Genomic DNA, 27,048 nt, shown 5'->3' with positions numbered 1-27,048 from the left:
CAAAACTTTTGACCGGTAATGTGTATTTTCATATGTTTCTGGCTACTAATAGGACATTAAAATGCCAATCAATGTCTTTACAATTTGGATGATAGAGTAGACAAATCATGTTTGTGACAGAAAATATAACAATGAATACCTAAAATGAAATTATATTTATAAATAAAATTAAACCGTATATGCTTGTGTCAAGAACATCTAATGATCATCTCTCTGATTAATTTCAAAGTGGAAAAATTGTAAAATTGTGGGACATATTTTTGTCTCATATCGCAAGGATCAGCATATTCTTTGTAACACCCTTTAAGCACAAATACTGCCGGTTTTAGGGCTCAGCTGGTAGGGGTTTGATTTTCCTTCAGTTCAGTTTGCCAAATATTGTCTGTCTCAGTATCTTTAGGGGGTTTCTGAGGGGCAGTTCTGTTACATCGCATACTGTGCTTCCACAGAACCATAAAAGCAGCAAATACACAGAGACACACACTAAACAGAAAGCAAAAAGCAACCATTTCAGTGTAGTAACTTTTCTGGGAGATACAAACAGCTTTTCCTGCAGTGCTTATGAGATTAATCCTGGCTTGTTCACTGTCCCTGTCTGGCGTAATAAATGCATGTATCGTTTTCGGTTTTGTAGGCTCAGATTCTTCAAACCCATGTGTTGTGTAATATTCGGGGATTGGCTCCACTTCCATGTCCTTGCTTATGTTCAGGGCGATTCCAGGATGCTGGTATGTTGGATGAGAGAGAGAACGAGGTTGAACAGGGAGCATTACAGCGAAGGCTGCAATGGTTTGCTTGAAGCCCAGTTCCTCCGAGACGCAGCTGTAGGTGTTTACAGTATCTGGTGTGACGCGGAAGATCAGGCTGCCGTCTGTCTGCTGTAGGTATGGAAACTGGGACACAACACTGTTGTTTGCAAACCTCCATGTCACCTCTGCCAGTCTGGATCTCAACTGACAAGGTAAAACCACAATCTCATTCAACTGTGAAGTCCGTGTCACTGAAGAAAGACACATGAATGAAGTTTAATACTGATTGCTATTAAACATGAATACATTAAAAAAAATATTCACATCAAATATGTGACACATTTTAGTTAGACTATACTAAAGTTCTTTAAAATGCTGCTAAAATAAGCAAAGGAGTTTGATATAAGGCTGCTAAAATATGCAAGAGTAGTTTCATACAAAGCCACATCCACTAATCAATTTTCAGTTTCGTAACGCTATTGTTTACGAAAGTATACAGTCATGGAGTGTTTCGAAACGCTCTGTTTTTGGTGGAGGAAAATGCTGTTCTAGTGTGGATGAGAGGTGAAAACTCTCATCTAAGAAACCTAAGATTCAGGGTTCCCACAATCAGGAAAAATCTGGAAATATCAGGGAATTTTAAAGTTGTGATTTCCAGGTCTGGAAAAATTCATGGAAAATACTAAAGTCTTCAAAAGTCATGTTAATATGTATAGAAAATTTACATTCACTGAGCACCTTATTATGAACATTATGGTCCTAATAAAGTGCCTGATGTGGTCTTTTAGCCCATCCGCCTCAAGGTTCAACATGTTGTGCATTCTGAGATGCTATTCTGCTCACTACAATTGTACAGAGTGGTTATCAGAGTTGCCGTAGCCTTTCTGTCAGCTCGAACCAGTCTGGCCATTCTCCGTTGACCTCTCTCATCATCAAGGGATTTCCGTCCGCAGAACTGTTGCTAACTGGTTGTTTTTCGCACCATTCTGATTAAACTCTAGAGACTGCAGTTATTAAAATACTCAAACCAGCCCGTCTGGCACCAACAATCATGCCATGGTCGAAATCACTGAGATCATATTTTTTCCCTATTCTGATGGTTGATGTGGACATTAACTGAAGCTCCTGACCCGTATCTGAATGATTTTATGCACTGCACTGCTGCCACACGATTGGCTGATTAGATAATCACATGAATAAGTAGGTGTATAGGTCTTCTTAATAAAGTGCTCAGTGAATGTACATTTTTCCAGTTTTGCTCTGTGCCAGAATATTTAATCATCTAGTTATTGCTCTTGTTGAGCGTTTGTGTAGATTGAAACAGTCTGTCCTTTCAGGGTCTTACTGGAAACATTTGTACATTTATACTGTAAGTAAAATCATTAAAATATATTTATCCAAAGATTGGTTCCTGATCTACAAATGGAAATCTGCCCAGCCATCTCTGTAAATGATTGCTAAAAACTCCTTATTCAGTAATCACAAAAAATTTTTAAGTTATCTAGTTGAGTGTAGAATTTAGCCAATATTTAGTAATCTTCAGCCAAATAAGTAAACCAAATGAAACTCTTGAGGTTTGGTATTAGACATATGTTGAAAGAATGTCAATATTTTGAGTAGCACAGAAGACGCAGTTCACCTGTAGCAGGACCTGCAGCATTGTTTTTGAACTCTGTGCACTTTTCACGGATGTTTCCGCTTTCCACGTCCTGTTGTCTGTGTTTGAAACACAAAAAGATGAGCAGCATTAGGCCTATACTATACTGTCATTTTCATGAGCGATATATAGCCTACAGCAGTTTTAACCATTAGATCAGACATTGATTTACAGTTATAGAGAGAGTGCATTTAATAGAACAAATTCTGGTATAGAAAGGATAACTCACAGATTAGACACCGTACTGGACACGGAAGTGCACACTTTGGTCTCTGAGTCCCATCCACAGAATGGGTCACGTGCTAACACACACTCTGCACAGGTAGGATAGGCTGAGCAGTTGGACACAGGCACCCTAAAAACACCCTCAGAAGAGCCAATGAACAGCACACCCTTAAAAGAATTTACAAAAGTCAATAAAGGCCAAAGAATGAGACATGACCACATTTTTCATTCAAATATTTACGGCTCTGTTCTAAAACCTAGGTAGCTGCCTACATAGGCAGTATTTTAAGGCTTCAGGCACACCCGACATGAAGACTGTTACAAAAGGTAGACAGTAGGGGTGCACCAATAAAAAATGTGTGTACTGATACCATATCTGATTATTTAGAACAACATCTACCGATAGTTTAGTAGTTTTGCTTGTTTATTTTACCTTGTTTCTAATCACAGATAATTGATTACAAAACTAATTTTAAACTAGTTAATTAGTTATTAGTTTAAAAACTTCAAAAGACATTTAAATAATAACTTTATTTTCTGTCTCTGTATGTCTTCCATGTTTCAGAGTAACTGATCTTGGTTATAAACAAAGCACTTAAACAAAAAGCACATTATTAACTCACATTAACTGAATTCTGAATGATGAAGCATGTCTCTTTTTAGCTGAAGCAGCCTCTGCTTTAGCTTTAACAAATTGTCATATTCCTTGCTGTGTTTGACTATTAAAATGAGTAATCAAATTAGTTGTGTTAAAAGTTTTAAGGGTAGTTCGACCTTGTGCAAAGCAGTGTAAAGCTTAGAAAAGTACGGAGCCCCTTGGAAGACAGGGTGGGAATTATTTGTTCTGAAATTGTTTTGCGTGCCCTTGCAATAGTTTGTGTACCCTTGCAATAAATTTACCATGGTTTTACTACTGATACCATGATATTTGTAGAAAACCATAATAACCACAAAATTATGAATTGTATTTACATAGTTTTTGATTTCCTGTATTATGATGATGGTTTCACTACGAATATCAAGGTTAAAATATAGTTACTGTAGTAATACCATGGTAAAGTTCAAGTCAAGTCATTTTTTATTTGTATAGCGCTTTTCACAACACATCATTTCAAAGCAGCTTTACAGAAAATTATGCTTTAACAGAAAAAGAAGCTGTAATATCTGTAATGTCTTAGAGTCATAAAATGTATTGCGAGAGCATGCAAAACTATTTCAGAAAAAAATTCCCTCCCTGACTTCTCTAACTGGAGTTCGGGGCCCAGTTAGATTATCGCCTCACACCCCCAATGTAGGCTAATTGTCCGACTTGCTTTTCTGCCCCCTTATGGCAGGAAATAATCCCTGATGATCGGCTATTTTTAAGCAGTCCGTAAATGTCCAATGGTGCAGATAAATGACCAAAGTTCAGCCATGCAACTCTATATGGCATAAGTTGATAGGTTTTTGACTTTTTATCTGTTGGCCAATCAGCTCGCTCACATGTGACATGTTAAGCCATTCGGCTCACATGGCTTAAGCTGATTGGTTTTCTGACTTGTTATCGGATAGCCAATCATCTTGCATCCCTCTCCTCGTCTTTTATTTAAATGGCTCATTTTTGCAGTTAAGCTGGTTTCTCTGCAGTGCGCTGCAAGAGTTTTTCTGAGAAACCCACCTCCACCCCTCCTTCCACCTGTCTAGATCTGCTACACGGGAATAGTTTGTCTGTTTGTGCAGCAGCATGTAACACATGCTCGATGCAGCATATCTTGCGTTTTGTCTCATTTTGCAGCAGCAGCAGCAGCATGTCCACTTGCTAACTCAGTATGTATTAGAGCTGCACGATTAATCGTTAAAAGATCGCGATCTCGATTCAGAAACCCACGCGATCTCATTTCTAAATGACAATGATTCTGCAATGTATATTAACGTTCCAGTAGCATGCATTTGTAAGGCGGTCAAATTTCAATTCGAAATTCACTTCAAGACACGTTTTTAAACGTTGATAAACTTAATATGGCATTTACAAATCACAGCGCTCCTGAATAAACTAAAACGCAATGGCCAAAGATGTTTATCCAGCACAGTGCTTTACAAACTGCGGGGTGAAGCCACGATTGGCTAAGAGTGTGACAGAATCTCTGTTCAGTTCAATATTTTAATATATTTAATAATAGCCACTGATGCTACAAAGATACCGGCATTACCAAGATCTGACTAAATTCACTTCCCGTGTGCTGTTTGATTACAGCCGGCTGCTCTCAAACGCTCACATGCGTGTGTCTGCCCATGCGCTTGTGTCTTGTGATGAATGCAGTGATCCTGCACGAGACTCTGCGCTGTTTTTAATCAAAATACCCCTCTTTAGTAGATTTTAATGTAAACACAGCTGTTAATTAATTACCAGTGTAAACAGACGGGATTAAATCTGCGCTGTCTTGACGAGATATTAAAGCAAACATAGCTGTTAATGTATAAGCAGACGGGACAAATTCTTCAAAATGTTAAATCTGTGCAATGTCTTAATGTATATAAGCTGCATGCTGTCATTCAGGCATTCTTACTGCGTCAAATCAGTATTAATCTATTTATATAATCTATCACACAGTAAAGAGTGTCAAGTATTTAAGTAGTTTCGTTTTGCATTAAATGACCTTTTTTATTGTTTTATATTATAATTTTTTAAATGTTTAACTGCTACTGTTGCTGAAAAACTTAAAGCACTGTTTACTCTGTTCTCTATTTAATTACTGGCTGTTAAATAATTCCTTTACAGGATTGAAGCAATTTTACAATAGAAACTCTGAAGGCCTCATTGTTTTAATTTAAATTATTAATATTTATTTAAAAAAATGTTTGTAAAATAACAGTCTTTTATTGCATATTTGCTTACAAGTGCAATACCAAGTTAACATAGAACTGTTAATGAAGCTTTTTTCTGCTCGTTTTGCTTTTTACTTAGCATGTGAGAAAGAGGTTAAATAGTTTTTTATTATTATTATTATTATTATTATTATTATTATGCAGTTTTTTAACTTTTTTTTTTTTTTTTCAATAATCACAAGGTGCTGTTTGGTTTATAATGTATTCGTTGCGCCCTCTTGTGGACTTGTGAATTTATATATTTGATTTACAGCTTTATTGCATTTTTGCATAGATTGAAGCAGAGAACATTTTGTCAGAACCTCTAGTAAATTATGTTACTTTGTTTAGTACCCTTATGTCCAGGTTTTGTAAATCACTGAAATAATAATTTTTTTCTTCAGAATCGTGAGAGAATCATGATCTTTATTCTTAGCAAAAAAATCATGATTCTCAAGTTATCCAGAATTGAGCAGCTCTAGTACATATGTTTTTTTCTAGCAGTAGCAGGTCTCTGTTTTTGCTCTGCAGCAGCAGCACAGCAGATCTAGTCCACCAAGACCAATATGTCACCCACATTTACATGCTAAATCTTTCAGAGAGTTGGCATGACTGAATTGCTTTTATCGGCTGGTATTGATGTTTGGCTGTTACAGAAGTGCATCTCTAGTATGCAGCATAATCAAATACTTTGGCCAAATTGTAAGGCGTATCCTTTATAGAAAAAGCAATCCTAAAATGCATTGTGATAAACTCTGCAAAATATCCATCCAAAATAGCAAATTAAGTGAGAAATGTTGAATAGAAATACTCAGCAAAAAAAGAAACGTCCTCTCAAATCAATCAAATCAAATCAAATCACTTTTATCTCATTTTCAACTGCTTTTATTTTCAGCAGACTTAACATGTGTAAATATTTGTATGAACATAAAAAGATTCAACAACTAAGACATAAACTGAACAAGTTTCACAGACATGTGACTAACAGAAATGGAATAATGTGTCCCTGAACAAAGTCAAAATCGAAAGTAACAGTCAGTATCTGGTGTGGCCACCAGCTGCATTAAGTACTGCAGTGCATCTCCTCCTCATGGACTGCACCAGATTTGCCAGTTCTTGCTGTGAGATGCTACCCCACTCTTCCACCAAGGCACTTGCAAGTTCCATTTTTGGGGGGAATGGCCCTAGCCCTCACCCTCCGATCCAACAGGTCCCAGATGTGCTCAATGGGATTGAGATCCGGGCTCTTTGCTGGCCATGGGAGAACACTGGCATTCCCGTCTTGCATGAAATCACGCACAGAACAAGCAGTGTGGCTGTTGGCATTGTCATGCTGGAGGGTCATGTCAGGATGAGCCTGCAGGAAGGGTACCACATGAGGGAGGAGGATGTCTTCCCTGTAACGCACAGCATTGAGATTGCCTGCAATGACAGCAAGACCATGACGGACCCTCCACCTCCAAATCGATCCCGCTCTAGAGTACAGGCCTCTGTGTAATGCTCCTTCCTTCGACAATAAACACGAGTCCGACCACCACCCCTGGTGAGACAAAACCACGACTCGTCAGTGAAGAGCACTTTTTCCAGTCCTGTCTGGTCCAGCGAAGGTGGGTTTGTGCCCATAGGCGATGTTGTCGCCGGTGATGTCTGGTAAGGACCTGCCTTACACCAGGCCTACAAGCCCTCAGTCCAGCCTCTCTCAGCCTATTGCAGACAGTCTGAACACTGATGGAGGGATTGTGTGTTCCTGGTGTAACTCATGCAGTTGTTGTTGCCATCCTGTACCTGTACCTGTAGGTGTGATATTCGGATGTACCGATCCTGTGCAGGTGTTGTTACATGTGGTCTGCCACTGCTAGGATGATCAGCTGTCCTTCCTGTCTCACTGCAGCACTGTCTTAGGCGTCTCACAGTACGGACATTGCAATTGATTGCCCTGTCCACATCTGCAGTCCTCGTGCCTCCATGCAGCATGCCTAAGGCACGTTCACGCAGATGAGCAAGGACCCTGGGCATCTTTCTTTTAGTGTTTTTCACTGTAATGTACTGAGTCAGTAGAAAGGTCTCTTTATTTTCCTAAGTTTTTATAACTGTGACCTTAATTGCCTACCGTCTGTAAGCTGTTAGTGTCTTAACGACCGTTCCACAGGTGCATGTTCATTATTTGTTTATGGTTCATTGAACAAGCATGGAAAACATTGTTTAAACCCTTTACAATAAAGATCTGTAAAGTTATTTGGATTTTTACAAAATTATCTTTAAAATACAGTGTCCAGAATAAGAGACGTTTCTTTTTTGCTGAGTTTATTATGACAATTTTGTAATACATTTAAAATACATTTGTGTGGAGATAGCAAAGCAGCGCACTAGGTTTTGAAACAGAGCCAGTGTAGCACAAAATGTACACTGTTTGATCAGTGAGGGAAAAGACAAAGAAATTGACGAATATTAAGTAAGGAAAAAGAATGAATGCTTTAAAACCTTGCTGGTAGAGAGGAGAATGTTTTTCATGACCTGTGGTTGCTTAAAAACCTGAATCTCCTCGATGATATGAGGACCTTTGGACAGCAGGACGACTTTATGAAGAAAGCCAGACTCTGAAGAAAACAGAAGGACAGAAATGGAAGGAGTCTAGAGAAATAACAAATAAACAAAGTCAAGAGTAAATCAGTATTCAGATGTAGTTACCAGTGAGGAGGTATAGGAGGGTGTAGCTGTGTCCGTTTGCAGCTTGAGTTCTCTGAGCAGCTAAACGGCTATAACTCTCATCTTTGGATGACAGAAGCAGTTTCTTCCCTGCAGAATGCACAGGTCTCTCCGTCAGAAAGGTCTTTTTTACAATGTTTAACATGCTGTCACTGTCGTTATATAATCCACACTGTGAAGAGATGAGATAACTATAGTTACAGCAACTGCGAGTCATTTTTTGGAAGTTAAATCAATCATTAATCATAACTGACCTTATTTACTTTCTAAATAAGCCCTGCTGTTAATACTGTGCATTAGTCATGTACATTAATCCAAACAAACAAACAAAAACTTTTGTCTTTGTAATCTTTCATCAAAATGGAATAAATTGGTCCGCCAATTTATTGTTCTGCCTTTTCAGCTGTCATCACCAAGACCACTTACGTTTCAACTAACGGTTGTTGTTTCAAGAGGGGATTGACAGTATTTTCACAATAGAATTAATTGCTAGTGGATAAAATAAAATCCTGCACTATTTTATTTTTAAAATCTCATTAATATACCCTGTTCCACAATATGTCATATTACAGATGCATTTCAAATGGGTTGCAAATGTCATTTCATGTTGACTTAAAGGTCAGTGTGTAATGTCAAACGCTCCTCCAAACTCATGCCATTGGTTGTGAGGCCACTCCAATAAATAGATGCAACAGTTTGGTTCAGGAAGTAAAAATCCCATTCCCCTTTTTTCATAGGGGAATTGAGGATTTACAATAACTTTTAAACCTTTAGATACAGACTTACCATGAGCTCTGAAGTTGTTAATCGAGGGTTTATGCTTCTGTTGAAGCCATCACTTTATCTCAACTTCATTTTTAAAATAGTGTGTTTAATAGTGGAATTCCTGGTGGAAAACAACACTATCCATGATTCTGAGGTGGAAAACCCACCAGTAAGAGAATCGGGCAAAAAAGCTAAGCAGTGACAGCCCACTCCAATGACGCACTGTGAATGAAGTAATCGACCTCGACCTCCCTTTGCTCTCAAACTATGTTGTTTGTATATATATGAATATTTTGCAATATACTTTTCACTGATTCTATAAGTATAGTCAACAACTTTAAATATATAGTTCTAAAGTTTTCTGGGTTCAATATATGTTTAGCTCAATCGAGACATTTTGTGGCATAATGTTACCACAAAAAATATTTTGGACTCGTCCCTCCTTAAAAAAAAAAAAAAATCTGTGTTACAGTGAGGCACTTACAACAGAAGTGAATGGGGCCAATCCGTTAACGTCAAATACCCACTGTTTTTAAAGTATAGTCACAAGATGTAAACAATATGTGTGTTAACATGATTTTAGTGTGATAAAATCGCTTGCTAACCTTTTCTGTGTACTAGTTATATCCAGTTTTACAAATTCATTGCCATGACGATGTAAAGCCAAAAACCCTAAAATGACTGTTAAAACAGATAAAATAATACACAAGTTCTAACTGACGAATTAATGCAAGTACTTTTATAAATTATAAACTTTAACATTTCTGCCTTTAAACCCTCCAAAAATTGGCCCCATTCACTTCCATTATAAGTGTCTCACTGTAACCTCGATTTTTGCTTTTTTTAAAGAAAATGAGAGATGAGTTGCAATTATTTTTTGTGGTAATCAGCTTCATGCCACAAATGCTGTTGATCGAGATTGAGTATTGAACCCGAAGTATTCTATTTATTCAGTTATGTAATTTGCAAAGTTTCATGGAATTATAGTTCATTCCCTCAATAAAGACGTATTCAGTCTTGAACCTTTGTCTTTTTGTCCGATTTTTAAAAATTATTTTGCTTCAAATTAAAGTTTGTAGTGTAATTCACCTCAGATCTGGTTGGTTCTATACATAGCTTAGAACGTTTATTAGGATTTTATGAAATACTTTTGGAAAAAAATGAATGGGAAAAATACTGTACTTAGGGAACAAAGATGGCTAAAAACTGGACAGGCACCTTTTGCATGTAGCTAGTGGCGCAAACATTACACACCGTACCTTTGAACCAAATTTAGACGCTCCTGGCTGTCTCAGTCATTATTACCTTGCCGAGTTTGCCGTCTGCGTTTGACTGGTGTGACCAGTGGCTTCCATGTAAATCATATGTCTTGTAGTCCCCTGAAAAAGCTGCTTTAATATCTGTTAGACTAAAAACACACACTGCTGATAGACCAGACGAAGATGACCTGATAGAGAAAATGAGAGATGGAAGAAAGAGTTTAAACAGAAGTCAGAACTGTGAATCTGTCCTGATAAAGGTTTTGATTGAAATGTCTCCATTTGCACCATTGGTGGGTAAAGACTCCGTAGAATAGAGTGCTGTCTGGAGACTCATCGTGTGGTGGGGACAGTGTGACAATATCCTGCAGCATGTTGAACTGGAGCTCTTGCCCTTGTTGGCAAACCAGCTGAGCCTTAGCAAAGGATGTCCAGCGCTTCTGTAGGACACGGTTTCCTCCTTTGTCATCCTGATTTAAAAGTAATTGTTTTGTTAAAGAGAAATTCTGATGAAAATATAAAAACTAGATAGGATTATATGCTTAAATCTACACTACCGTTCAAAAGTTTGGGGTCACTTGCCAGAAATTTTTCTCATGATCTTAAAAACCTTTTGATCTGAAGGCATATGCTTAAATGTTTGAAATTAGTTTTGTAGACAAAAATATAATTGTGCCAACATATTAATTTATTTAATTACAAAACTAACATTTTATTTAAAAAAAAACTCCTTCAATACTGTTTAAAAAGCATCCCAGGGTGATACCTCAAGAAGTTGGTTGAGAAAATGTCAAGAGTACATGTCTGCAAATTCTAGGCAAAGGGTGACTACTCTGAAGATGCTAAAATATAACACAGTTTTGATTTATTTAGTCACAACATAATTCCCATATTTCCATTTCCATAGTTGTGATGACTTTACTATTATTCTAAAATGTGAAAAAAATAAAAAAAATAAAGAATGAGTAAGTGACCCTAAACTTTTGAACGGTAGTGTAATTGAATGCCTATTACAGTCCAACAGTGCAGAAAGCACTAGATATTCTTCAAACATTCTGGTTAGAGGTTTGTTATAAACCCCTAATCTAAGTACTGTATTAAACTTTGGCAATTAATCAAGCCCGAGCCACTTAATGTACAGACTTTACTTAAAGGAATAGTTCACCCAAAAATGAAAAATCTCTTATCATTTATTCACCCTCATGCTATCACAGATGGTTATGACTTCCTTTCTTCTGCAGAACACAAACGAAGATTTTTAGAAGAATATCTCAGCTCTGTAGGTCCATTCAATACAAGTGAATGGTGACTAGAATTGCTCCCAAAAGACCACATAAAAGTAATCCATAAGACTCCAGTGGTTAAATCCATGTCTTCAGAAGAGATATGATAAGTGTGGGTAAGAAACAGGTCAATACTTAAGTCTTTTTTTATAGAATCTCTACTTTCAATTTCAGATTATTTCGTATTTTGAAAGTGAAAGTGGAGATTTATGAAAAAAAAAAAAAGATCTTAAATATTGATCTGTTTCTAACCTACTCCACAATATTGCTTTTGAAGATATGTATTTAACCACTGGCATCTTATGGATTACTTTTATGTGGCCTTTATGTGATTTTTGAAGCTTCAAAGGTCTGGTCACCATTCACTTGCATTCTATGGACCTACAGAGCTAAGATATACTTATAAAAATCTTTGTGTTCAGCAGAAGAAAGAAAGTCATACATATCTGGGATGGCATGAGGGTGAGTAAATTATGAGAATTTTCATTTTTGGGTGAACTATCCCTTTAAGACATTTCTCCCATTGACATAGATAGAACACTCAGCAAAAATGTTACAGAGATTGGTAATGTCATTGTAAAGCATACTGAGTTGCAATTGGTCTTCTTTCTTACATCTATTAGCATTAGGGCCATAGCAGGGAATTCTGGGCCCTCTGACTATATATTGCTCTGAGCCCCTTTCCTATTAAAATAATACAGTTTTGAATTTGTTGTGGGCACCCCTGTTCCTTTGGGCCCCTGGAACACTTTTCACCTTACTAGCTATGGTCCTGATTAGCATACTGAAATGTGATGCTTGATTTTATTTATTACAGAACTAAAGCCTAAGCTTACCTAAAACTTTAACACAATTCTTTTGATACCTTGCAAGCACTGATATAACAGAACATTCCAATTCACTAATTGATCTAAGTAAGGGTAGCCATTTCTTCTGATTCAGAATAAGAGAGAATCTCACCGTGCAAACCTGGGCCACACGAGACACAGTGAAAGAGTTCACAAATGAGTCCCCTATCAAGTCCCCAACCTCAGTGAAGAACAACAGGATCTTGCCTTCACTGGCGATGTGTGTAGAACTTATGAATACAGGGTCTAAGAGAAGGACAAAACATGTAACTCCAAAAAGACTCAGTTATAATGAACATATTCCACCTCAATCTCAAAAACTCAAACCGTTACTTGAATTTAGACATGCATAATTAAGAAATACATTAAATTCAGAGCTTCATGGTAGCCTTATGTTTGGGTCAGACGGAGTATAGACAAACCATTCAACAATTTCGGTACGTTTTCAAGAGCCAAGTTGTTGTGTGTGTCTTTGCTAAGACAGCGAGAAATGACACGCGTGTCCCCAAAGTAGCCAACATTGGTCGCTGTATACAGCTCTTCATCTGTTAACAGAGAGGTCGCAGTTATGTATAAAAGATGAAGTAAAAAATTAGCACTTAAAGGGATAGTTCACCCAAAAATGAGGGCAGAAACTACATTTAGGATTACCTCAAAAATATTTAGATGAAATAACTTTGGTTAAAGGGACAGTTCACCCAAAAAATTTTTTTTTTGATTCTGTCATCATTTACTCACCCTCATGTTGGTCCAACACTGTATAACTTTCTTCTGTGGAACACAATTAAAGATGCTAGGCAAAATGTTAGCCTCAGCTCCCACTCACTTTCATTGCATCTTTTTTCCATACAATGAAAGTGCATGGTGACTGAGATTAACATCTCACCTTTTGTGTTCCATGAAAGACAGAATGTCAAATTGTTTGGAATAGCATGAGGGTTTGTAAATGATGACAGAATCTCCATTTTTGGGTGAACGGTCCCTTTAACCAAAGTTATTTCATTGGAATATTTTTGAGGTAATCCCAAATTTAGTTTCTGCCCTCTCACCAACAATGATGGCTGTGTTCCTCTGGGTTGAGCTGTAGGGACAGCAGTTTTTGTCGTCCTTTCTGTCTCTGTTGGTGCTCAGAGAACTTGCTGGCTAAAACAGAAATGTCCAGTCTGTTAGTGTTAGGATTAAATCTATTGATCTTTGTAATTCATTTGAACTTACAATGATGATGCCTTGTGGTCCATATGCATTTGTTCCACAGACATAGAGGTGTGTAGAGTTGAAAAACTGTAGAATACGGATGAAGTTGCCGCAGTCCTGTAGAGTATTGGAGAAACATAAAGCTCAATAATAATCATTTAACTAAAAATGTGCTCTGAAAGACGTATTTTACCATAAATATTAAACGTGTAAAAATCTTGATTCACATTTAATGACAGTAAATAGAAATGTTTAGAATAGAATTATACAAAGAAATTCTATATTCAGAGTTCCAGGATGAATTAGCAATACCGTCTTTGAGGCCATTGTACATCTATTCAGATTGTCTTTTGACGGTGTCCAATCCAACTGTAAAAATAAATGAAATCAGATCTTCATAAAAAAAAGTTTAAAGGAGCAGAATCAAACATTCCTGCATATGCTAACTGGAATATAACAGTAAATGTTTGCGAATGCTTCCTAGAACCCTAGTCACCTTGTCTTTGAGTGTGATATTATCAGGCTGACTGACGTCCAGTGAGAGCACAGCATCTCGAGCACCAACAAACAGTGTATGAGCATCAGTGCTGAGCAGAAGAGTGGTGGAATTCTTCACAGCAGAGCTGTGGTAGATGCCCAAGACACGCTCTGGACTTCCTGTGAGAGAAAAACAACAAACAGTGATTAAGTTACAGGGTGAATGACATGATGGCCATTTTTATATTTTTTTTTGTCCAGACCTATTAATTTATAAAAAATAATTTAAAAAATGGACATACTTTATATTAGGTGTCTATAACTGCTATGTACTTAAGTATTTGCTGCAATGTACTTATTATGTACATACGTATTGTTGCATTGTACTTACATTTAAAATACTGCATTTAATTACATCTGTAGTTACACTGTTAACCTTACACTTAAACCCTAACCTATCCCAACCCTTACCCTAAACCCTAACCCATTTCCCTAACCCCTAGCTCTACTCCTAAACTTACCCGTACCTCAACTTCAGTAGCAGCAAATGTGAATCTTGTGAGAATTTCGCAGAAGAATATGTAGTTACACAATAAATATATTATATTGTATGTATTTTAATGGTAGTACAAAGTAGTTAAAAACACCTAATATAAAGTGGGACCAAATTATATATATTTGGTCTCACTTTATATTAGTTGTCTTTAACTACTTTGTACTAACATTAAAATAACATTTTATATATATATATATATATATATATATATATATATATATATATATATATATATATATATATATATATTTAAAAGGCCTTTCAAGTCAAGACATTTTTATTTGTATAGTGCTTTTCACAATACACATTGTTTCGAATCAGCTTTACAGAAAAGAATCCCTTTAATGTCTGTATTGTCTTAAAGTCCCAAATTAACAATTGAACAAGTTCATTGAAAATTTCACTGAAAATCATGCCTTAATATGTTTGTCTTTAAAGGTGCATTCAGTAATTTTGTCCTCATTAAAAAAGTTTAACTCCTAAAGACATGAATTGTAATTTTGCAATATATGTAGGAAATCATGATCAATCCAGTCATATCAGTAACCTTAGAAAAGCTCTTTTATTCTACATAGAGTGGGTCCCCTGATGGGGGCCGCCATGTTAGAATCACATGACCAGCCAAATACTACTCAGTTCATCTCAGTAACCGGCCTGTTATTTGACACTTTCACTCATTGATTAAAGTAGTCATGACTGAATGTGAATACTACATTTCTGCAATGGCATCTGAAACTGAAAACTATTGATTTTAAATGATGCTGCATCCAAGCCGCTAGTTGTCAGTCCAACATAGCACAAAGACAAAAGTTACTGAGTGCACCTTTAAGTCCCCAGATGAGCAAGCCAAAGGCAACTGTGGCAAGTAACAAAAACTCCATAAGTCATAAGATGTTTAGTTAGTGAGAAAAAAAAAAGAAAAAACTTGGAAGAACCCAGGCTCAGCTGTTTATTTAATATAAGCAGTTACATAAGTAAACCTTTTTTTATGATGGACATATGTTAAATTTGTTAAAAAAAATTCGTTTCATCCTTATTTTTTAGATAAAAAAAGATAATTAGTCTAACTGATGAGCTTGTGATGAAGAAAAACTTTAAAGTCTGAAATTAAAAAAAAAAAAAAAAAAAAAAAAAACTTTATGTAGTTTGGCACAATGTTGTTTCATTATTAATTATAAAAATAAGATGTGAGGCAGTTTTGTTTTAAAAATTTTAATAATATTTGTCTGCCAAATTAGAGTCAATGTGGGATAACCAACATGCAGGAAGACATTTTGTTGTCATGGCAAAATATATTTTTACTTGGGCTGTCAATTTAATGCGTTAATTTAGTGCGATTAATTATATAAAAAATAACATGTTTAAAAAATTAACGCAATTAATTGTGTAGGGTACAACAGGGCTAAAGGCACACCTTAAGGAACATTCGCTTTTTTCTGGTCACAAAATGTATCAAGATTGAAAGAAATATAAATACATTTTGAATAATGATGGAGCAACACAATTTGTGTGAAAATATATAATAATAGAAGGTTGTTTTGATTCAAATTCAGTTTTAAAAAAGGTGGTCTTTTACCCCACACTTGGGCTTTGCATATGAATTATCTATATTTGGGGGCCTTTCTCAGCAAATATGCGTGATATGTATGCGATTAATTCGATTAATTAATCAGCATGTCATGCACTAAATTCAATTAAAATTTGTTTTTTGAATGACAGCCCTATTTTTTTTACCTTTAAAGGTGCTATATGTAAGATTGACAACAAGCGTTTGAAATGGGTACTGCAGTCCAAATTCAAAATATTGGAGAGTTGTCTGCCCTAGTGATGGGTCATTCATGAACGATTCGTTCATGTCTCAGAAAGTGATTCATTCCTTTTGTGTTGGCCGCGCATGCGCATTGCGCAACATCCTTACCTTCACCTTACGTGAAAACCACGTAGGCACTGTACAGGAAACAGAAATGATTAGTTCACCTTTCAACTCTTTTGGTCCGAGTCGTTCGTTCTTTTGTCGTGTGACAGCCATATACACTATGCATTGCTCACACAGGAAACAGAAATTACCTCTCGAGTCTTCTTGTCCAAGTCGTTCGTTCTTTTGTCAAGTGATAGCCATATACGCTATGCGCTGTCATGTGACAAAAGAACGAACGACTCAGACAAGAAGATTCCAGAGGTGAACTAATCTTTCTGTTTCTCATAATTTGTCCTTGTCTGCATTATAATTTTTTCCGTATTGGGACTATAATCAAAGTTTGCGTAAGCAGATGTGTTGTGGGGGATTTGGCTATTGAAAATGTAACATTTTAATTTAATTCTGCTCAAATGAACGAAATGACTTGAATAAAGATTCGTTCATTTTGCTGAACAAGATTCAAAGATCCAAGTCAGTAAAATGATCCGATCTTCCCATCACTAGTCTGCCCCGCCCCAGACTCGAAGCTCATGCAGGTTGCCAGAATGTTGACATGCAAATTAGCCAACTCAGCATCCGTTTTAAAGGATTTCTGGGCTTTAAGCTGTCTCCTTCTTCCAAAGGCATCTTCAATATTTATCCTTGTTTTACTACGCCTCTGGTCATGGTGGATTTTAGACAGATGGCGAGGCTTTTTAGGTTGGGTGGAATCTGTTATCTCTGATCCAGTTTGTTTGTTGGCTTCCATGGCTGCAGCACGCAGTGTTGTTTGCCTGCAAACTTGTTCAAATCTGGCAACCCGGCAGTGTCGAAATTCTATTGGTGAGTGGGCAGTGGGCGGGATCACACAGGCCAAAACATAAACAGAAATTCCGGCCAGGAATAGAAACTTCAAAGTAGAATATACTGGCTGTAGCATTGTTATCGGAGAAGCCAGTATTTCAAATTAGCATGTTTCCTAATTTTCTAATGACATATTACGGTCATTTTATGATTTAGTACAGTAAAAATAGTACATATAGCACCTTTAAAGATGTTTGAAAACTTTTAATGTTGTAATACATGTGTGTACACATGTTAGTGTCAGGATCCAGCCTTCTGTCTTGTTTCTTGTTTACTGGCAGGATCCTGACGTGTACGTATGTACTGTTGTTTCTTTTCTGTTATTTTGTGTCCATGTGTTACTCTGTCCCGCCTGTTTCTGTTCTCTGTCTTGTTCCCTGGCCCCGCCGCCTTGTTTCTCTGATCTTCTGTTAAATAGCTCCACCGCCCCTCTTGATTGCCTGCCTGATTTCTCCCTCTTTATATTTCCCTTGTGTGCTCTGTCCTGTGCGGGATTCTTCCTCATGCTGTCCTTCCCATTTGGTCATGTCTCCCTGTTGGTCTGGTTAGTTCCTGTTTCCTCGCTTTTGTTTGTTTCTCTAGTATGTTTAGGTTTTTGATTCTAGTTCTGTTGTTTCTCCTTACATGGGATTTTGTGTTTATAGCACATCTGACCTCTGCATCCTGTTTTTAGCTAAATAAAATACTTTTTATGACTTTGGCTGTGTTTGGGTTCTTCCTGACAAATCCCTGACAGTTATATGAATTCAAGGTGTAAGGATGTGTACACTATATGTATGAAAATTCTGTTGTAACATCTAACTTGATGGTTACCTGACATATTTGAGTCATTAACCTTTGTTGAAAACATATTAAACAAAGATAGTTACAAAGATTACATTTCTAAGACCTTTGCGCATGCATTTTATACTAGATTGTTCTTTTCATAATCTTGGAAATTTTTATTTGGAATTGATCCTTAAATAGTTAATGTTCACAGTTTTGAAATGAAGTAACAACACAGACTCTTTTCCTCTTTTTGTTCTGAGGAAATAAGCAAGGCTATGAGGCTGAGGTCTAGTAATTCTGCACACTCATACAGAAATGTGACCCATGTTATTTTTTGTGCAGTTTTGTTGCCCTAAAGGTTTCTTATTGTGTTAACTTTTGTCATAAATTTTTCGTGGTGACTTCACCCCAATAAAACAAACACATTGACAAGTTCCATTATTCCATTTTTTTTTTCATGCTAATTGAAATAACCTCATGCTTGAGGTTTGTTTTCTTAGAGCAATTTCAAAAAATTACTTTCCATTTCCTGTTACATTACATTATGGCACCAAATTTTAATAGAAACCTCAGTGTGGTCATCCAAATAGAGCTTTAATATATGAGAGCATTTTTATTCTGAGAAAAAAAACGTATACTCACCGGCCACTTTATTAGGTACACCTGTACATCTACTTATTCATGCGATTATCTAATCAGCCAATCGTGTGGCAGTAGTGTAATGTATAAAATTATGCAGATATGGGTCAGGAACTTCAATTAATGGGGAAAAAAACTGATCTCAGTGATTTGGACCGTGGCATGATTGTTGGTGCCAGACAAGCTGGTTTGAGTATTTCTGTAACTGCTGATCTCCTGAGATTTGTTTCACACGTCCCTGGAGTGTATAGAGAATGGTGCAAAAAACAAAAAACAACCAGTGTGCGGCAGTTCTGTGTATGAAAACGCCTTGATGAGAGAGGTCAACGAAGAATTGCCAGACTGGTTCGAGCTGACAGAAAGGCTACGGTAACTCATTTAACCACTCTGTACAATTGTAGTGAGCAGAATAGTATCTCAGAATGCACAACATGTCGAACCTTGCGGCAGACCACGTTGGGTTCCACTTCTGTCAGCCAAGAACAGAAAACTGAGGCAGCAGTGTGCCTACCATTTGTGTACCTCAGCAGAAATCCAGATTTGTCAGACCAGGCGATGTTTTTCCAATTGTCTACTGTCCTGTTTTGGTGAGCCTATGCCCACTGCAACCTAAGTTTCCAGTTCTAAGCTGACAGTAGTGGTACCCAGAGGGGTCTTCTGCTGCTGTAGCCCATCCGAATTCAATGTTCGATGTGTTGTATGTTCAGAAATGCTTTTCTGCGTAGAACCATTATAATGTGTGTTTTTTTGGGTTACTGTATCCGTCCTGTCACCTTGGACCAGTCTGACCATTCTCCTCTAAACTCTGTCATTAACAAGCCGTTTTTCGCCCACAGAACTGCAGCTCGCTGGATGTCTTTTTGTTTTTTCGCACCATTCTCTTTACACTCTAGAGATTGTTGTGCGTGAAAATACTCCAACCAGCCCGTCTGGCACCAACAATCTTGCCATGGTCTCAATCACTGAGATCACATTTTTTCCCCATTCTGATGGTTGATGTGAACATTAACTCCTGACCCATATCTGCATGATTTTATACATTACACTGCTGCCACACTATTGGCTGATTAGATATTCACATGAATATGTAGATGTACAGGTGTACCTAATAAAGTGGCCGGTGAGTGTATAAGACATATATCAAAGCGAGCAGCGAGCTTCAGAGCAATTCCACTTTCAAATACTTCAAATTCCATATATTGTAGATATGTACAAATCCCAGACAGTGTATATTTAACTTGTCATGGCAATTCTACTGATCTACAAATAATTATTGCATTTCACATCCTAATAATGAAGATTAACTGACTGTAGATCAGAAGTCTTTGCCAGATATACCATGCTGATGAGCAGAAACTAGGCCTAACCACAATCTCAAGATATGCATCTCGAGAGTGTGGTTGGAGAAAATTGGTCAGTTGTGGGTTTTACCATCAGTACACTAGCGTGCTGCAATAAGATCGTCGAGCATTTGCAATCAACACTTATTTGTAACACCAAACAAAGAGCTTACAAATTCACATAACAGAGATTGCAAGATCTTACAAACGATTGTCAGATATACCACAGTGAAGAATAGAGACATTACGATTCTATTTCTATATCTCACTAAACCCACATGCCTGAGAAAGGAAATCTTACACTCACTGGTCATTTCCTGGACAGAAACAGATAATCGATTAGAGATTATTCTAGTCTAGACCAAAAATTTGTTTAGATGATTTCAAACCAAATATAAATTAATTAACATTAAGGGATCATCCATGCATAAAATATGATAAGCAAATCTGCTCAACATGTTTCCCCAACATGACTTTGCTCTTTGTTCATTTGAAGACACTAGTTCTGTGAAATCTGGAAAAAATCTGTCTCCTCATGGCTTCAAACATGTGTTTTCTCTGTTGCTTGAATTTATAAAACTGCCTGTATTATGTAGCACCCTGAATTACTTTTGTTTGGACATGCACAGATATATAGTAAATGAATATTCCATTAACATGGATAGCCTGAATGACAAAGAATTCAGATTAAAACTGGCATATAGTTGTGTTAAGTTTTTAGTTAAGTATCAGATTAACACTTTTACATGAATGTCCAAATTCGGATTGATTTAGGAATATTTTTATACATTTGCAAGCAGTGTTTTTATGTCTTGTACAGATTTGAGCTAATGTTGGATTTGTCAGAGCACAAAACTCAAACATTCTGTCTGAAATATGGTTAAACAACATGTGTGATAACAGCAGCCATCTAGATGATCAATGTATTAGATGAAAACATATACAATAAAGGAATATCAGAAGCCATAATAAGTCCTCAACATGCAATCACTCTGAAAATGTACACCCAAAATAGATGATACACTTGACTACATAAAGGCGAGTTTTTGATTAGTAAAGCATGAGTTTTTTCTTACCATGGGGGAATGACACGCGAGGACGCAGGGAGACCTGAAATGAGTCTACCAATCCAAAGACAAGGACTATTAACATCCAGATATTGAACAGTCCTGCCATATTAACAGAAGCATTCGGGTTAGAACCTTCTCTGATCAACTACCGAAACAGTTATAACCTTCAGGTCCTCACTTCGTCTGATAAGATCTTGAGCACTGCAGGAAAGAAGATCGAAAACCTCAAACACATTGAGTTTACTCCTCTCTTCCCCAGCATCCACTAAACACTTCCTGCTAATGGCACATTTTCTGAAAGCCGCACAGAATGAGCCAAATGCAATATCTTTTTTTACTTTCAATCAGTGCTCAACTCAGAGTAGCAAGTAAAAAGCATGTTGCCTTTTACATAACTTATCAAATCAGCAGGCATCATTTATTTAGTTATATATTATTTATCTGTTGGATGAGAAACATATGAACCTGTATTTGTATAGATTTTTTTTTTCAGCGTCCAAATTTAAGCTTGGGCTGCACCTCTCCGACCTGGGTGTTTTGTATCCACGCGCCTCCACTTTCCATGCACCCCCAATCTTTTCAAGAGTTTAAGAAACGTTCAATGAAACTCTATAAGTTGAATGTCAATATATGTTTCTGCTGTAAGGAACTTCAACATTCTCTGAAGCAGCTTTGAGTTACACAAAGGTGAAAGAACAGAGCTGTGACTTTCACCCTTGAGATCAAAGCCTTGACCTTTCTGACGGGACACAGAACTGTGAATGCTTCTCTGCCCCCACAACTGTGACAATTCTGCTATAATAGTGAATCATACAGTGCAGAAGTTCACAACAAGTAATGATACAATATTTTTGCTTTAGATACAATACCAGACAAACATTTGGACCTACTTTTTCCTTTATGATTAAGTTATTGATGCACTCAGTCATTTTTTCCACTTAAAGTTTTTTTCCTAAAGAAACGAATTGTGAATTTGAAACATGTAAATAATCATGACGACTCACATGAGATGAAAATTCCTTTGATATAAATTACCTTATAAAAGATGCTTTATTCTACATGAAGAGGGTCCCCACATGACCAGCCGAATACTACTTGCTTAATCTCAGTAACCGCCCTGTCATTGGACACTTTGTCCCATGGATTAAATTAATCATGGATTAATTTGAATTGTAAATTTCTACTGTTGGAGCCATTGTGAACTATATTTACATTTCTTAATTTAATAATCATTTTTCATAAACCAAAGCAATATTGGATTATTCCACCTTGTTATCCATGATACATGATAACCGCATGGAATGCAGATTTGGATTATCGTTTATAAAAAGAATAATAAAGAGAAAAGGAAAGCGAGTTGTGACTGCTGCTTCTAGAACTTTGATATCGCCCATAACAACATACTTAAAAATGACTGAGTGCACCTTTAAATTTAAATGTGCTGTAAGCAATTTTAGCCATTATTTAATTTCCACAAGATGAGCTGTTAAATTAGACACGCCTCCTCTTTCCAAAACCCTGCACTCCAAAAATATCAAATTAGCTTTTTTAAGACCGACATCGAGCAGAAGCGGTTGTCAAAAACAACAGCAGAACAATAGCACCCTCAACTGACAACTGTTACGGACAACATGGCATAAAAATGGCATTAAGCCTCAATAATTTGCTGCAACTACAACACTATGAGAACGTGGAAAATGCTTGACCACGGCCTGCAGACACATTTTTGTTTGCAGTTTACAGAGTCTAGTGCTGTCACTGAGACCTGTGAGTTATATTTCGACACATATTTCATTGATATCTTTCAAGGAGTAGTAAAAATGTTTGCATACCTTCCTTTCCATGAAAAAACACTTATAGCACCTTTAACAAGTAACACAAATGGAACTATGGGAATTATGTAGTAATCAATACAATCTTAAAAATTTGGCTTCTTCAAAGTATTCACCCTTTGCCTTGATAATAGCTTTGCACACTCTGGCATTCTCTCAACCAACTTAACAAGGTGCCATCTTGAATGCTTTTCCAACAGTCTTGAAATAATTATCATGTATTCTGGCCATTTGTTGGCTGATTTTCCTTCACTATCTAGTCCAATACATTCCTTTCAAAAAGAATCTTTTTTTTATTAAACTATTTGTTTTGGACATGCCTCAGTCAAAAAGCGCAGAACAAAGTCGCACGTCCCACTGATGCAGAGAGATGAAGCTCCCACGCTGTTGCAGCTCTTTCTCTCCCATCACACAGAAGTGTTCCCTCTGTGACATCTCACTTCTCTTTGCTTCAGAGATGAGTGTAAGCAGTGCAGACCCCTGAAATCAGTTCTCTCGCATATGCATCATTTTATTTCTATTGTATTTGTCTATTTTTCTTTTTTCATGCATCCTTTTTGTTTGCCCTTTATGGAGCGGATTCACTAAACAGCCACTTTTTGCACATGGTAATTCAGCGCATAAAGCTGAGTCTTATTTATCAACCATCTGCAGCACTGAAATAGTATTTAAATTAAGTAACTGTCATTCCTTTCCATGCAAACATGCCTCCTTTTCCTTTATATGTAAATTAGGCTCATTATAGATTGTGTTTTAATCACAAAAATTAAAAGACTACATTTTCTGTAGATCATGTCAGCAGTAATTCATTAAATAATGATCAAATTATGGATCATTATAACCTGCAAATGTCTTGTAGTCTAGCACACTTTTGGCTTCCCTTAAACTCTGTATCGCGAAATAAGTTTACTATTAAAACGTTAACGTCCCTGAATATGTAAGTCAGGCATATGAGGTATCATTTGAAAGCTTAGAATCTGTACTTTTCTTAGACAACCTCAATTCTGCATTTATGTTACATAAAATAACAAAACAAGGGCTATAAAAACATCTGCGTCAAAAAAAGCGCCACCTAGAGGTAAAGTGGTGGAAATATTAATGTGAATATAAAAGTCTTTCACATAACAATTATAAATGTACAAGTCATACTGTATATCTAATGAAAGCTCTCATTCTCAGCAATGTGAGTTATCAGGAATACATTTGTTTTGTTGCCCTAATACCACAGTTAAAAACATTTTCAAAAGAATCACAAAGTGAAATATGATTTCTGTAAGACATCAAATACAAACGTCTTTTTTATGTGCAATCAATGCAGCTGTAAGCCCAAATTTTATATACAAGTTGTCCAGAACGAAATATGCAGTCCAGCAGGAAAGGCATGCAAAACAAATCATCGTAAAAATATGTTATTGACTATTGGTGATGTTTCATATCATAGCAAAGGGGAAAATCTCAGATTTCTAATGACACTTAGACTGAGCTTCTGGTCCACTCATAGGCCGAGATATTCGATGAAACAATTGGGGTGGTGCATGAACTGAAATTAGACTGAATGTTTATGGACGAGCACATCTGTGATGGCTAAAATGTGTCAGAGTGCACCTACATTTCAGATCTGCATTTTGTGATGGAAGGTGATAAGAGGAAAAAAAAAATGTCCTAGCACTTGCTGCCATCTAGTGGAAAAAAGTAAGGCTTTGTAAAGGGAGCTAGAGTGAACAGAACCAGAATTACATGCTTACAAAGTTAGGACAACAATTGTTTTTTTTAAATTTCAGTTCATCATAAGATTGTGAACATATACAATACTTATTCTGAATAACTGGAGTCTTTCTTTTATTATTATTATTTGAGGGGTGTTCTGAAATCATTTGAATTTGTATTTATTTATTTATTTATTTATTTTTGTTGCAATTAGTCCACAGTATGTGTGAATTGTGAGCGTTTAAATTTGAGTGTGAAAATTTGCAGACAGCAGCCCAAAAATGCACCAGAGTTTAAGGGGCTAAAGAGATGATTCAGGTGTCTGGATCACAGTAGTGGAGTGATGCTGTACAGTCCGGGCAGAGTGAGTCACATTGCGGTGGTCTGCTACATCCTCCTCTGTCAGAATCATCCCTCAAGTTTGGGGATTGTGCATGCAAATTGTGTTCAGTCCAGATTTTGTGGGCGCGTTTGCACTGTTGCCTGCATTATTCCTTAAATTAAAAATGTGCTAAACCATGGCAGACAGTGTGTACAAATAAATGTTGCTTTTTCTGGGCACGATTCATTCTTTGCGAATTTCCCCCTAAATGTTTAAAGGTGTTGATTTGTTTTTATTTTATTTTATTTTATGTATATATATATATATATATATATATATATATATATATATATATATATATATATACATACATACATTTGCAGTATATGTATATACACTGGGAGACTAAAGGAAGAAGGGGAAGAAAAAAAAAAAACAGCAGATCACCCTCCACACCACCAGAGGGAGAAACTAGAATTCAAAGTTATTGAGTAAATATATTGGCTTGTCAGTCTTCTATTGTTTTTGTTATCTTATGTTTAAGTTCTCAGTTACTATAATTAGGTAATTGTTTATATAAAACTTATGTGATTTCCTTAAATAATTGCATATTGAAAATGTATATATTGAGATTAACATGGCATATATCTAAAAACCATGGTATTGATATGGCGCATGCCAAAAAACATGGCCTTAGCATGGTAAAAAGATTTTTTCCCCTCAGGCTATTCATCTCACGAACAGTTAAAACTGCCCCATTGAGCAATAATTATTTGCAATACACAGCTTAGTCTATTTATATTTATCCAACATATCCTACCTCTTCTGCATTACATTCTCTTGCACTGTATATAACAGATTTATATTTGTACATACGTATATGTACATACATATTGTATGTATATATATATATATATTGTCTTATTGTGTATTTCTATATATACTTATATTTTCTACTGACTTTTTATTTATTTATTTATTATTATTATTATTATTATTATTATTATTATCTCTGTCTTGTTGTTGTATTGTTTGTGCTTCTGTCACCAAGACAAATTCCTTGTATGGTTAAGCATTCTTGGCAATAAAGCTCATTCTGATTCTGATTGATTCTTAAAATATTCATCCTAGCTCAGATTTCTGCAACTTAGTCCCAATCCTCCATTGTTGATAAAAGCAGAGTTTGTTGAAGTTTTGATCATTTATTTGACTATCATAGCGGCCAAAATTGTTTCTTTTTTTTTTTCTGTTAAGTTGGCAGTTCTCAAAGTGAACTAGTATTGTGGCGCTCTAGTGAGCTGTAGTACATAACACGGTTAGAGCTCCTTGACTACACCCAAAATAAATTAGACTAAACCCTTAGTACCATTAAATTGTAATAATAATACTCGGTATTTTTCGTGACCACATTGTTAATTATTATCTAGTTTTACTCGTGTGAAAATGAAGCTTATTTTAACTACAGTCACTCCATAATGAGAAGCTCATGATCAGCACAGACGCTAGTCACTGGACGGTAAATGTCAGTCAGCAATTAACTGTTTTCTATGAGATCACAAAGTTCTCTTCCTTTAGGGGGCGCAAGGTGGCCCAGAAAGCCATATCCACCATTAAACCACATTGAAATCTCTCGACGCTTTTTGTCTTATTGCAGACACTTGTAGACTAAAATTTATAATAGATTAAATATGTTAATTCCCAGGATTGGTGCCTGACATGCAAATTGGAATCTGCTACAGCAATGTAAATAAAATGATTAAGAGAAAAAAAAAAAAAACAATTGTCCGGTAATCTATGATTGGTCCATCCTAACCAGCGGTGAGAAAAGTAACAGCTAGCAGTTGACAACACTCTCCGCTTCAGTAGCGGTCTGGACGATAATTTATAACTGGAAAATAACACACCTTTTTTTATATATATATATATTTTTTTTTTTTTTTACTTTAAATAATAATTTAATTGACAGTACCAGTGACAAGTAAAAAAAAATAAAAAAGAAGAAGATAAAAAATATCTGACCAATCAGAGACAACGTCTGGGCCGCTA

At 36.3% G+C, this 27,048-nt stretch overlaps 1 protein-coding gene across 1 annotated transcript; it reads right to left on the bottom strand.

The window, feature by feature from the left end:
* Positions 1–21,303, bottom strand: LOC127454191 (semaphorin-4A-like). Its single transcript, XM_051721221.1, has 14 exons — positions 21,148–21,303; positions 14,027–14,187; positions 13,843–13,899; positions 13,552–13,647; positions 13,386–13,479; positions 12,759–12,881; positions 12,449–12,582; positions 10,494–10,675; positions 10,252–10,393; positions 8,164–8,353; positions 7,957–8,072; positions 2,636–2,799; positions 2,389–2,465; positions 1–1,000 (listed from the first exon to the last, which is right to left on the bottom strand). Exons 1-14 carry the CDS (start codon positions 21,245–21,247, stop codon positions 333–335), a joined length of 2,304 nt encoding a protein of 767 aa, XP_051577181.1. The 5' UTR covers positions 21,248–21,303; the 3' UTR covers positions 1–332.
* Positions 21,304–27,048: the final 5,745 nt, after the last annotated feature.

This window comes from Myxocyprinus asiaticus, chromosome 16 (assembly GCF_019703515.2).
Source record: "Myxocyprinus asiaticus isolate MX2 ecotype Aquarium Trade chromosome 16, UBuf_Myxa_2, whole genome shotgun sequence".
Lineage (NCBI taxonomy): Eukaryota > Metazoa > Chordata > Actinopteri > Cypriniformes > Catostomidae > Myxocyprinus > Myxocyprinus asiaticus.
This window is presented reverse-complemented; position numbering and strand designations above follow the sequence as displayed.

Bases quoted from the DNA above. Each gene is read 5' to 3' on its own strand.
- LOC127454191 (XM_051721221.1), bottom strand. From the start codon at position 21,247: ATGGCAGGACTGTTCAATATCTGGATGTTAATAGTCCTTGTCTTTGGA. The intron at 13,648-13,842 runs GTATTGCTAATT...AATACTCTACAG, and splicing joins GTACAATGGCCTCAAAGACG to GACTGCGGCAACTTCATCCG. The intron at 2,466-2,635 runs GTGAGTTATCCT...TTTCAAACACAG, and splicing joins TCCAGTACGGTGTCTAATCT to ACAACAGGACGTGGAAAGCG.